The 11,715-nt window shown below is 34.9% G+C and overlaps 1 protein-coding gene across 6 annotated transcripts in view; it reads right to left on the reverse strand.

The window, feature by feature from the left end:
- Positions 1 to 11,715, reverse strand: part of LOC106878895 (receptor-type tyrosine-protein phosphatase T) — a 596,380-nt gene that overhangs the window by 246,068 nt on the left and 338,597 nt on the right. For all 6 annotated transcript variants that reach the window (XM_014928243.2, XM_014928245.2, XM_014928244.2 and 3 more), the window contains one exon: positions 8,149 to 8,439. In XM_014928243.2, coding sequence (XP_014783729.1) covers positions 8,149 to 8,439 — 291 coding nt within the window. The remainder of the gene's footprint in view (positions 1 to 8,148; positions 8,440 to 11,715) is intronic.

The following is an 11,715-nucleotide window of genomic DNA, read 5'->3' on the forward strand; positions in this document are numbered from 1 at the left end:
TATGTATGTATGTATGTATGTATGTATGTATGTATATATATATATATCGATTTCTATGAAGAAACTAAAATATAGAGTTCGAGTGAGTGAGAAAGAGTCAGGCAGAGAGGTTATATAATATCCGAATAGGACTAAATTAAAATATTGTGACATATTCAACGCATTGTTATAAACGAAAGTGAAAGTTCTATTGCTACGTTTTTTAACAAGTGGATATCGACCTGGAAGTTATCCAAGAGAGGGCAACAGATATAAGATAACAGTCATGAAAATCAGCAAGTGTTCTTGCTATTTACAATATAAACCATGGTTGCAGACAGTGAGAGGAAAAGAAATCATTCAATGTGTAAACATAAATTTGTAAGCATTATTAACTTTCAGGGTATGCTCCATATAACTGGCTTCCTTGTAAAATGCAGAGGATATATTAATGTCCCTCTGGAAAGGAAGGTGATCTTCATTGTTAAAACATTGTTAAAACATAGGTTCGAAATATTTGTTCCTAACTGTACAAAACTGAAAATGTCATTTAGGAACCCAACGACTACCTCCAATGGATTTGCATTTGCCATCTGTCAGTCTGCATACTGATTATTAACACTATATTGTCCGTTAAGACATTAACCATCCAGTAACAGCTAGGGAGCTTAATCGTCATACTGGCCAACAAGAAAACTGATAAAGCTGTAAGTCACCGTCTAGATGGTGCCTTTCAGATGATCCTGTGTCGATCCGTTGTGATGACAAAGAATTAAATGTTATTTTTTTAACCTTTAGTACACTGTAAATACATCATGTCACCGTAGGAGTTTTCCCCCTTGTAGTAACAGGGCAGGTGAAACAATCCTAGAGAAAATGCAGTGTGTTAAAGTTTAAGATGACTTAACAGCGTCCTGGTTTTGTTAAGGTAGTTTGGTGGGTGCTGAGGTAGTTGTTGTCTACTATTTCTAGGTGGTAAAGTGGCCAAATAAAGTTTCCTCTTTTTATTTATGCATATAATACAGTAAGTATTATGCAGTATGATAGAGAGTATATTTAATATCTATATGAAGTCAATCGAAGTGAAATTATTGTTTTATTTATAGAACCAAAACTACGTGGAAGGTAGAGTCTCTCTTGAGAATAAGTAAAGGTGACCACCAGATTGCAGGACGGTAATAGAGAATGCGAAAGGTTCTCCTTTCTTTATCATTACTAAGCATTTTGATGCTTACTACCTACCATCGATTATGCAGAGAGACTTGAAATGGTGACATTCTCCAAGATCTTCATGATATTCCCTCATTAATTTTGAATTTATACTACAAAAATGTACACAGCATTCATAAATCCATAATCAGAATTGTTTGTCCCACTGTGTACAGAAAGTGTTATATTATAAGTATATGATATTTTACAGAAAAAAATAGATCGTTTATATACTTTCAAATAAGTTTCTGAAGGTCTGGGCACAATCTTTATATGTCAACGAGTTTACAAAACATCAAGAATTATTAATCCCTAGATTACTCAACGTAATATTCATATTATATGTTGTCATCTTTTTTTCTTTGGTTTCCTTTATTTAGCAAACGGAAATTATGTTTCATGTTCTTCAATAATGCTACAATTTATCAGTTATTGCCAGTCAAAGAAAGTTGGATAATTTTCAAGATTAAAATAGCAAATATTTTCGAATGAAAAAATACGTCAATCTGAGAGTTCACATTGATTATCATCATCGTTTGAGCATGAGTTAACATTTACATAACTTACATTTCAGTTCCAGTAGCGATAAAAGAACATTGTATTTACGAACACTACCTCAATAACACTAAAACATGAAAGCCACTTTTGCTATCAATGCATGTTACCTTCAAGAAAAAGGAGAGAGTGGTTGACTTAATAGCTCCACATGACAGATTCTGTTAAATAATTAAGTGAAGTTTTGAGGTATCATGGCTCTTACAAGTAGAGAGTGGTCATTGACTGGGATATATCCGGATACAGGTGGCTTGTATGGTATTCCTTGAAGAAATTTGTCCCTGCATCGTTTGAAGGTGAAGGGATATTTCTCTTTGATTTCTTTTTGGGTTAATGTTAAACAGAACGGAACCTATTGAGGAAAAGTGATTCTGTTGCTGTGTATCTATTTTGTGAATCTGAATTGTGTAGGTGACGCATGGTGAAGGACCCCAGTACACATATTTGTTCTATTTAAACGTACGATACTTACAAATCTAAAAACTGTTTCTCTCTATGAAATACACAAAACTATACATTCATATTTCTACACTTACACAGACCATTACACTTATATACACCATTAATGGAACCTGTTTTATCATGCTCCTTCCTCTTTTCTAATATTTTATTGCATTGTTTTTTTTTTTTACCTAGAATGCCATACATCTTAAATAAAATTAATTTTACTTATGTAATCAGAAGCAAATCTAAATTTATAAGTATCCCTTTAAGAAAGAAAGAAACCAAAAATGGCATGTATATGAAACGGATACGTATACGTAACTTGTAGACACCCTGCTATAAGTTGATATAAAACTTTCCAAAATAAATCAAGAGACATACAAAAATATAGAAATAATCAAAAAGTAATCACTACACTGGTAAATCTCGACAGCAGCTAATAGCACCATTACAATAACCAATCGAATTGATACCATTATGATTATATGCGAAAAAACACTGAACTACAAAGACATTCATAATAAACAATGAAAAATGATTGTGTTTGAATGAAGTGTTTGTTTCAAAACTGTATATACTTAATACATCAAATATATAATTAACATATTACTCTGTTTTAATTATGGTTGATATTTTAAAAACAAACATATCAAAGCATAGTCTTCTGATCACCACTCCACTTCGCATGAATTATCAAAGTTCGCGCCATTGTTCCACATGCACCATTTCCTTGTGTCATGTTTATTGTCCAAAAGACGTTTCTACTCGTTGATATTAAGTTTTACAAATATCATCGCTAAAAAAAGTCTAATCTGATCGGAACAGGTCTGTAACTGTAAAGTTACATACCAGAACAGACTGAATTTCCCATGTTATGTCTCAAGCTACTGTTATCTAGCACCTTCGGAAGATCTCTACTCAACCGCTACACAACTGCTACTCGACTGCTACTCAATACCCCTACCACGGCCAGACTACTTCTATTTATATGTCTTGGGAGATCCTACTTCTTCGTCTGGGGGCGTCGACACATCCCACTGAATAGGAAAATACAATTTTTTGTGAAATTTGTTCCTAAGTTTTACAAATAGTCTCTGGTCTTGTTTGAAAGTCGTTATATTTGCCCCCGGGAAATCATTTTCTTGGAAAATTTCACGTCATTTAGAATTCTCTACGTACACAACTACCTATACAAATTATCATCTAAATTCATGAGGCAAGCCCACTTTAGTTATATTCCGATTTGTAATCATACAATCTACAAAAGAAAATGGTAGTTTTGTTTGAGGGCAATAGGTTATTTAATTTATATGGACGGTAACATGTGAATACCTGCCGTAATTCAGCAGAAAGGCTCGTATTTTTAGCATTGTTTAAACACAATATATTTTGTGCATATCATATAAATTATAAAAATAGTGGAATATCATCTGATGTTAGACCGTATTGTGTATTAAAATAGAGAAACATTAATATGTTGTTTTGTTCATGATGCATGTGATGTGTGCAGGAGAGCAATATTTTGACTGGTTGTCGACTAAAACTATAATGGAGATTACGAGCTGACACTCAACACGCTAGAAGTAGCAGTGAATTCTTGTTTAAAGTGTATCCAGTTATATTAATAGAATGTATAAAGCATTTCAAACATGCGTTATGGACATTTATTTCAAGGGAAATAACCGTTCCATCATGACATTTGGTGGGATTACAAATTTGAATTTGAAACTAAGAAATGATAACGAAAAATGCATAAAATACACTTAAGTCAACATTTCCTAACTTTTGTACTTATTGCAAAGATTTAACAAAATTTTATACGTAGATTAAAGAACCGATTAGTATAAATCAGAAAAGAAGCCGGATTAGTTACAGTTTAAACACTTTGTAAAAGTCCAAGTTCCGTACAGAAGTATCTGCTTTGTATCTAAACTTAATCTGGAGTGATGACAGTAAATCGGAGGGTGAGTGCTCTTCAAAATTACAGAAACATTTACAAACACAACAACATGCCAATGGAGGAGCCTCTCGATGGTCGCTCCATCGGCTAATATTTGCGGTCAAATATTCTTCAAGCACAATCTAGTTTCTTATACAAGCTAGGACACATTGAATAATTTAAACATGTACATCTATAAAAATTATGAAGCTATTTAAGGTTCAATTCCTTTAAGGGAATGTCTTTTTGGTTAGGAATACACTGGAGATAAACAATTATCCTTAAAGAGAGATACACTTTACGGATGAATGGGGAAAAATTGCCACCATGAATCAGGTAAAAATGTATGAGATACCCTGATGCAGTAACAAGCAGTGGCTCTCTAATTGGAAGTGTTATCATGTTCTTTGTTTTGTCTTGGTATAAAAGAGGGGCTACATCAAATATTCTGCTCAATACCACAAATTTGCTTGTCAGTTGTTTGACCTTAACCAGCTGAGCAGGTCCCTTAGCGGGAGAGGAATTCTTTGGGGTTTGAATAATTCACCTTCGGAAATATGGTCGTTTCGTTTATCATCCTTAAACAACCCTTATTCAGCGACCTTTTGAGGATGGGTCACTCGACCCGAAGAAAATTCTAACTGGGCTCTACCTGGAAAGTCATGCGCTGTTTATCTTAATATGTGACCACCATGTCGCGCACATGTGGTTGTGATGCATGTACCTGGTGTACCTTTATCAAACGGGTAGTCATGATGGGTATACATGGCTTCATATATTTTACCCCAGTGTCACTTTGGTAGCATGCACTACTCACTAATTCAATAATAATAATAATAATAACGATCCAGGATAATCGACCGGACATAGTCATTAAAGACAGGGAAGAAGAAGAAGAAGAAGAAGAAGAAGAAGAAGAAGAAGACGACGACAACGATGAAAACTGGGATGGTACATTGCTGGCCTTGTGCCAAATTTGAAACAAATTTAATAGTTTAGGTACCAGACCAGCAAATTCGAGGGGATTAATGATGGAGCCATCGTTCACTTCAGAAAGATTTAGAAGTCCTAAACATAAGAATTGTTCTTAATGATATCTGAGAACAATATATGTTTCAAGGAAATAAAAATAACATGAAAACACATTATGGAATTTTCTGATTAAAATTTCGCTTCGAGTGATTAGTGGAAATATTAACTTCTATTAATTTAGTACTTTTCTGATCAAAGAGGTTTCCGTGCACAATTCATTCCTGAAATAATCAATATATTTTGGGGGAAATATGATCTTTGAAAGTAATTTATAATTATGTTTGCTCTTATAGGGGACAATAAAGGCAAAAAAAGGTCATATATATTTTTTCTTCCTTACTCTTGTCAATATAAAAAAATAGAAGAATGAATTACGAATTATTTTTCCTCGTTTAAATGTATAAGTAATTTGTTTTAATGGAAATTATGTTTGTTAAGTGTTACTTGATGATTGCTTATATTGTAATCAAGAACGGCATTGGAAAACAGTAAAACGAATTAAGACACTTTCAACCCCGGATATGGTCCTTAGTCCGATGGCCTGACCCAAACCCTCACCAATAACACGTTATTTAGAATAATGTACAAGAAACTTTTCAGATCAATACTGATGGAAATGTAATAAATCATTTCCGGAACTGACACAAGTTTCTCTGTATATATTTTAAATAGAATATCGACCACCACAAATGATCGAACATATAAAGGAATCTACGAGAGAGAAACCAAAAGGAAATTACAAGAAGATAGCAAAAGAAACAGTAAAAAGGTGAATGAAAGTGAACGTGACAAGAAAATCTTGCATAAATAAATTCAGCCCTTTATGTTATAAAAGCGACCCACAAAAGAAATAAGGCGATGGGTATCATAGTGTACGAGGAGGTACCCAAAAGTAACCGGAAACGTTCTCTGTGAGACAAGCGCGTTGTAGTTCAGATTTTCACCGATAGAAGTCACTTGATGCGACCCTCAGGCATCAGTCTATCGACCGGCTTCATCCCGTGAGGCCGTCCAACAATGTGGTGCGTCTTTGTTTTGCAGTGCGTCTCCCTTGTTCGTCGGTTTTTGAGACAGCTGAAGCGAAGGAACAGCGTGTTTCTGTGAAGTTCTGTTTTGTCATGCTTCAAACAGCTTTAAAATGACGCTGCCTTGAGCAGAACACAAGTTTACGAGTGGTTTTCATACTTTAGGAATAGGCAGTTTTCGATTGAAGACCAATCCCCTTCAGGACGACCGTTGACCTCTCGAACGAATGAAATTGCGAAAATTCGTGAACTGATCTTGGAGGACCATCACCAAACAATTGCCGAACTTGTCGATATAACTGGTGTGTCCTGGAGCTCCTGCCAACGAATTTGGAGTGAGGAATTGCGAAAGAAAAGGGTTGCAGCAAAACTTAAACCTCGCTTGCTCACGAAAGCTGGTATTTATTTACTCAACCCTGAATGGATGAAAGGCAAAGTCGATCCCGGCGCCATATGAACTCAGAACGTAAAAATGGTCGAAATACTAAGCCTTTTGCCCGGAGTGCAAATGATTCGGCCAGCTTGCCGTATTAATAAAGGGCATTAACAACTCGAACGGTGGGAGTGTCTTTGTAAACGATTTATTGTACTTAATTTCGTTTCAGTACAGCTGGAGTTGAAATTTCATTGGGATAACTGATGCCGAAACCAATTTCTTAGCAGTGGAATCAATCATTTAATAGCTTCTTGAGTATTTCAGCTGAGATTGTGAAAATCTTCTCATTCTTCGTTGAATGATAATTATTTCGATGACGCCTGTTAAACCTTTGGGACTTATAAGGACATCATACTATTGTATTTCTATTTGTCAACAAATGTAGGGTATTTGTGAACTACGATAGAGATCAATAAATTTACCAATTTCTGCATGATTTACAGATCAATCTTGATGGGAAATTGTGCAAGAATTGCTAAAGGAAGTAAGGTTAACATTTCAAAAAATAGAAGAAAGCGTGATGTAAAACGCCACATTAAACAGCTATCAATATTTGCAATTACGATTGTTGTACAAAGTGATTGACTTTCTCTAATTAGGAATCAATATATAAGGAATGGTCTAATTTAAACAATTTATTGTTTCTAAGAGGCCAGGTCAGGTATGGGTGAAGCGTGTCGCTACAACCTCCATTTGTCGGTATTTACTTGGCTCATCCGGGGAAACTTTCCTAACAATGTCATTGTCAGTTCCCGTCTAGGTGAGAAGCTTCTCCTAAACACGGTGACCATGTGGCAATGGCTGACTAATAAAAACCGTCACCCCAGCCAGATCCTCAGAGAAGAGGACACGATACGCAGGATACAATATTGAAAATCGTACTGCATGACCAATTAGTCTGAGCTGATGCTCCCGAATCATGCAAGCAGAAGACACAACCCAGTTTCTGAATATAGTCGTTGGTTGGATCTTACTAACGTTTCTAAGAGGTGTACATCATACTTTTAATGAGCTGCGTACCATAAACAAAATGTTGAAAGTGTGATACTGACAGGAGTGTAAAGAGATGTAGTGATTCGAACAGGCGTCGGCACTGAAACTGTTTATTTCTGAAATTGTAATATTGAATATGAGTGGAGTTTCAGAAGAAAGCGAACACTCTTCTGAACTACAATGCTACGTAAAAGAAATTCCGTTCTTGAGAAGTAAACTTCAGACATATGTAGTCGTATTTTTATTACAAGACTTACTTTAAAATATAGAACAATTCCTAATACTAGAGTTGACTAAAACGACGAGATAGAAGAATTGTTACGGCACCAGACAAAATACTTAGAGGCATTTCTTCCGACTTTACGTTCTGAGTTCAAATACCGCTAGGATCGACTTCACCTTTGCGGTTGATAAAATAAGTACCAGTTACCCAAACCCCGAAATTTCTGACCTTGAAATCTATATCAGAGGTGATTACATTTGTAAACTTTCGAAAACAATTCCAATGAAACTAAAAAATAAAGAAGAAGACTCACCATACAGGTCGACAGGAATCGTAAGAGACGTCTTACCAGACTCGCCATCCATATAACATGTATATTTCTCATTTTTGGCCACAGAATTTACTTTAAAAATATTGGCCCGACTATTTTTGAATGTTTTTAATTCGTGAGATTCACTTAGTGTAATTTGTTTCTTAACAGAGCTCCTGAGAGTAATATCGTTTCGCCGAGGAGTAGGAAAGGCTGAAATAGTGCAGTTGAAAACCGTATATTCTCCGGGATTCACGCGTTTGTTCTTAAAATCCACGATTCGAGGCTTCGTTACTGTAATAGAAAATAAAATTTAATTTTAATAATAGAAATATATATTGATGTAATGTCTAATTAAATCAGCTTTATTTGGCTTGACTGCTTTCATTAAAATAATATATAAAGTGATTAAATCTAAAATTTGAAAATTTGACGTAACTGTTTTGAATCTATTAGTCTGAGTTTAGAATGAATTATTGAACAGAGGTGATTCGAAATAATTTATTAGCTGTTTTTCATAAGCTATCGTGATGTTTATCAGGAAATATGGAATAATTAATCATACTTCGCACGTGTATAAAATTCATCTCAATTATTTATGCCAAATCATTTGTCGAATTATTTTATCGAATAACATTTCATATGACATAAAACGAGAGAGAAAAGAAATTGAGACTAATCTAATACACTTGAGAAATATAAATTATGTGGGTGAAGATTAACGGCCTTGACCTTTTCAGGCCTTCTATGATTAGTTAGATCAATGTGGCTGAAATTCAAGTACAACTTTTCTGGTTTGATGGCGGTCAGAGTACCAAAGGAATGAAGAATGAAGTGTTTATTACGGGATATAAATAAGGTGAACTATAATATACACTAGGAGGAAAAGCTGTAGTAGTAGTAGTAGTAGTAGTAGATTTTGTTGCTGTTGTCGAATGAACAGAGAGAAGGAACGGCCATATTCAATATAGTAGTCATCGTAATATTTGCGAACCACTGAGGCAGCGAGCTGGCGGAATGCTTAGCGGTATTTCCTGTCTTCACGTTCCTACTTCAAATTCCGCTGAGTTTGACTTTGCCTTTCCTTCTCTCGGAGTCGATAAATTAAGTACCAGTTCCGTGCTGAGGTCGATCTAATCGACTGGCCCCCTCCCCCAAAATTTCGGGCTGTTTAGCTTTTATTGAAGAAATAAATCTAACCTACTGAGATTTAAATACAAAATTTTAAGATATATATTAGAATGCAAATTCTTCAATTCTTCTACCATGTCTGGCCTCAAATTAAAATAATATTTCCAGAAAGACTAGGACCATTCTTATATTTCAAAATTGGTATAGGTATGTAAATAGAAAATACCAATTTAAATATCATGAGATGAAATATATTTTCAACGTTATGTCTTAGTATTATTTTATATTTTCACTTCATTTGTAATTTTCTGTTCTTCACAGATTAAGTTTATAGATTATTGTTGTTGTTGTTGCTGTTGTCGTGTAGGACCACTTCATCGGGCAGGCTTGTTTTCCAGCCGTAGCCATTCTGCGTATTTAGAATGTCTTTAAATTATTCGATGTATTATTTCTACTTAAAGGACAGCGTAATTTGAGGACGCTGTGGATGCTATTTCTAGCTGCTCAATCAACCACGTGGATCCTACCTCAATGGTCCAGAGCTCTGTTACTTGACAGACTTTATTTACATTGGGTTATCACAAATTGTTTTATAATTGCAGATTCTATTGTAATTCCTTTTGCCATCCACCTGCCTCCAAGCGAAACAGTAGCTGTTGCATTTACTGCATCCTAGCAATACCTTATGAAAATAAACTACTCTTTCGATATATGAGCACTTATCATTATAATGGCTGCAGTATTGACAATGTTGCAATTAATAAATGCAACTTTCCCACCTGCTAAGAATTTTAACCAAATTTAAACATGAAATATTATAGTTTAATACTTGATAGAGAGACAGCATTTGAAAATTTCAAACTGTATCTATATTGCCAATAATAACATTGTATAAAGACATATTTAACTATTTTAAACTAGCTTGTGATTTTTAAGGGGATTAAATTTCGAGTCTAACGGTGTTAACAGAGCTGGAGTATGTTGAAAAGTATTTGTGTGACATGCAAAATAACATCAATATATGTCTTAATACATGTTACCATTGGATGAAACATCGGGATTTAGTACAACTCGAATACAAGAATAAATGACCGACAATATTTATTGAAATAGATTAAAGATCTCAAGCTCAGAGAGGAAGAAATTTAAACTGGATATAATCAAGGTATCAGAACCAGAGATTAAATTAATGAATTTGGTGGAGAGGGGAGACAACAGGAACTACACAGCCATTGTCATACTACACATTCATCATTATGTATGAACAGCTATGCGCGCGCACCCGCGCGTGTGTGTGCGTGTGTGTTTGAAATCCATAGGTTCTCGATAACATATATATCTGGCTTTAATCTTAGGGATTGGAGATATGTCAAAAAGCTGGAGCATCGCCAAATAGAGTTTTGGAGAAATATCAATTTAATAGAACTACTTATCTTAATAGACGACGGCATAAAAGTGGTTTCCCGTAGTTAAGCATCCCTGCTATCGTGGTTGAATGGTATCTCTGTAAGTCTCAGAGCGATTGCCTTTAAGAAGACTGTGGCGAGGTTTAGTTTTCCTTGTTTGAGTGCAATTGACAAGTGTATATCTGTATACATACGTTATTATTATTATTATTATTATTATTATTATTATTATTATTATTATTATTATTATTATTATTATTATTATTACTACTACTACTACTACTACAACTATTATTATTATTATTGTTAAGGCGGCCAGCTGGCAGAATGGTTAGTTCGCCGGGCGAAATACTCAGCGGTATTTCGCCCGTCATAACGATGAGTCCAAGTTCTTCCGAGGAAAATTTTGACGTTCACCCTCTCGGGGTCGATAAGTTAAGTACCAGTTGAGTATTGGGATCGACGTGATCGACTGTCCCCTCCCCACAAAATCCAGGCCGTGTGTCTTATTTTATGTTTGACTTTTGCTTTGCATTTGTACAAGTTGGCTCCAAGTCTCACCCACAGACCTCAAGAGACAAGTTAGAAGTTCATGTAGGTGTTATGCCTAGGGTGCCATATATTTGGTTTTGTATGTAGTGTTGTTCTAGAGAATGTTTAAGAGAACATAAGAAAATTACGAGTTTAAGAGAACATGAGAACAATTGAGATTACATAGACAGTATGTTACTTAGGATATGGGCAGTTCCCATGAGCACTATTTTTTTAATTTCTGTCATTTTAGGGTTTCCTAGTATTTGTGCAAGGTAGCAATCATCCCCTTTTGCTATCATTCCTAGGGAACCTATGACAGCAGGTATTGTTTTAGTTTTCAGGTTCCACATTTTGCTAATTTCTATTTCAAGATCTTTATATTTGCTCAGTTTTTGGTAGGTCTTGACAGATACGTTTATATCGATTGGGACAGTCATATCAATGAGGAGGCATGATTTTTGTCTGAAGTCTTTCAATATGATGACTGGCTTATTTGCAT

Source organism: Octopus bimaculoides, chromosome 8 (assembly GCF_001194135.2).
Source record: "Octopus bimaculoides isolate UCB-OBI-ISO-001 chromosome 8, ASM119413v2, whole genome shotgun sequence".
Classification (NCBI taxonomy): Eukaryota; Metazoa; Mollusca; class Cephalopoda; order Octopoda; family Octopodidae; genus Octopus; species Octopus bimaculoides.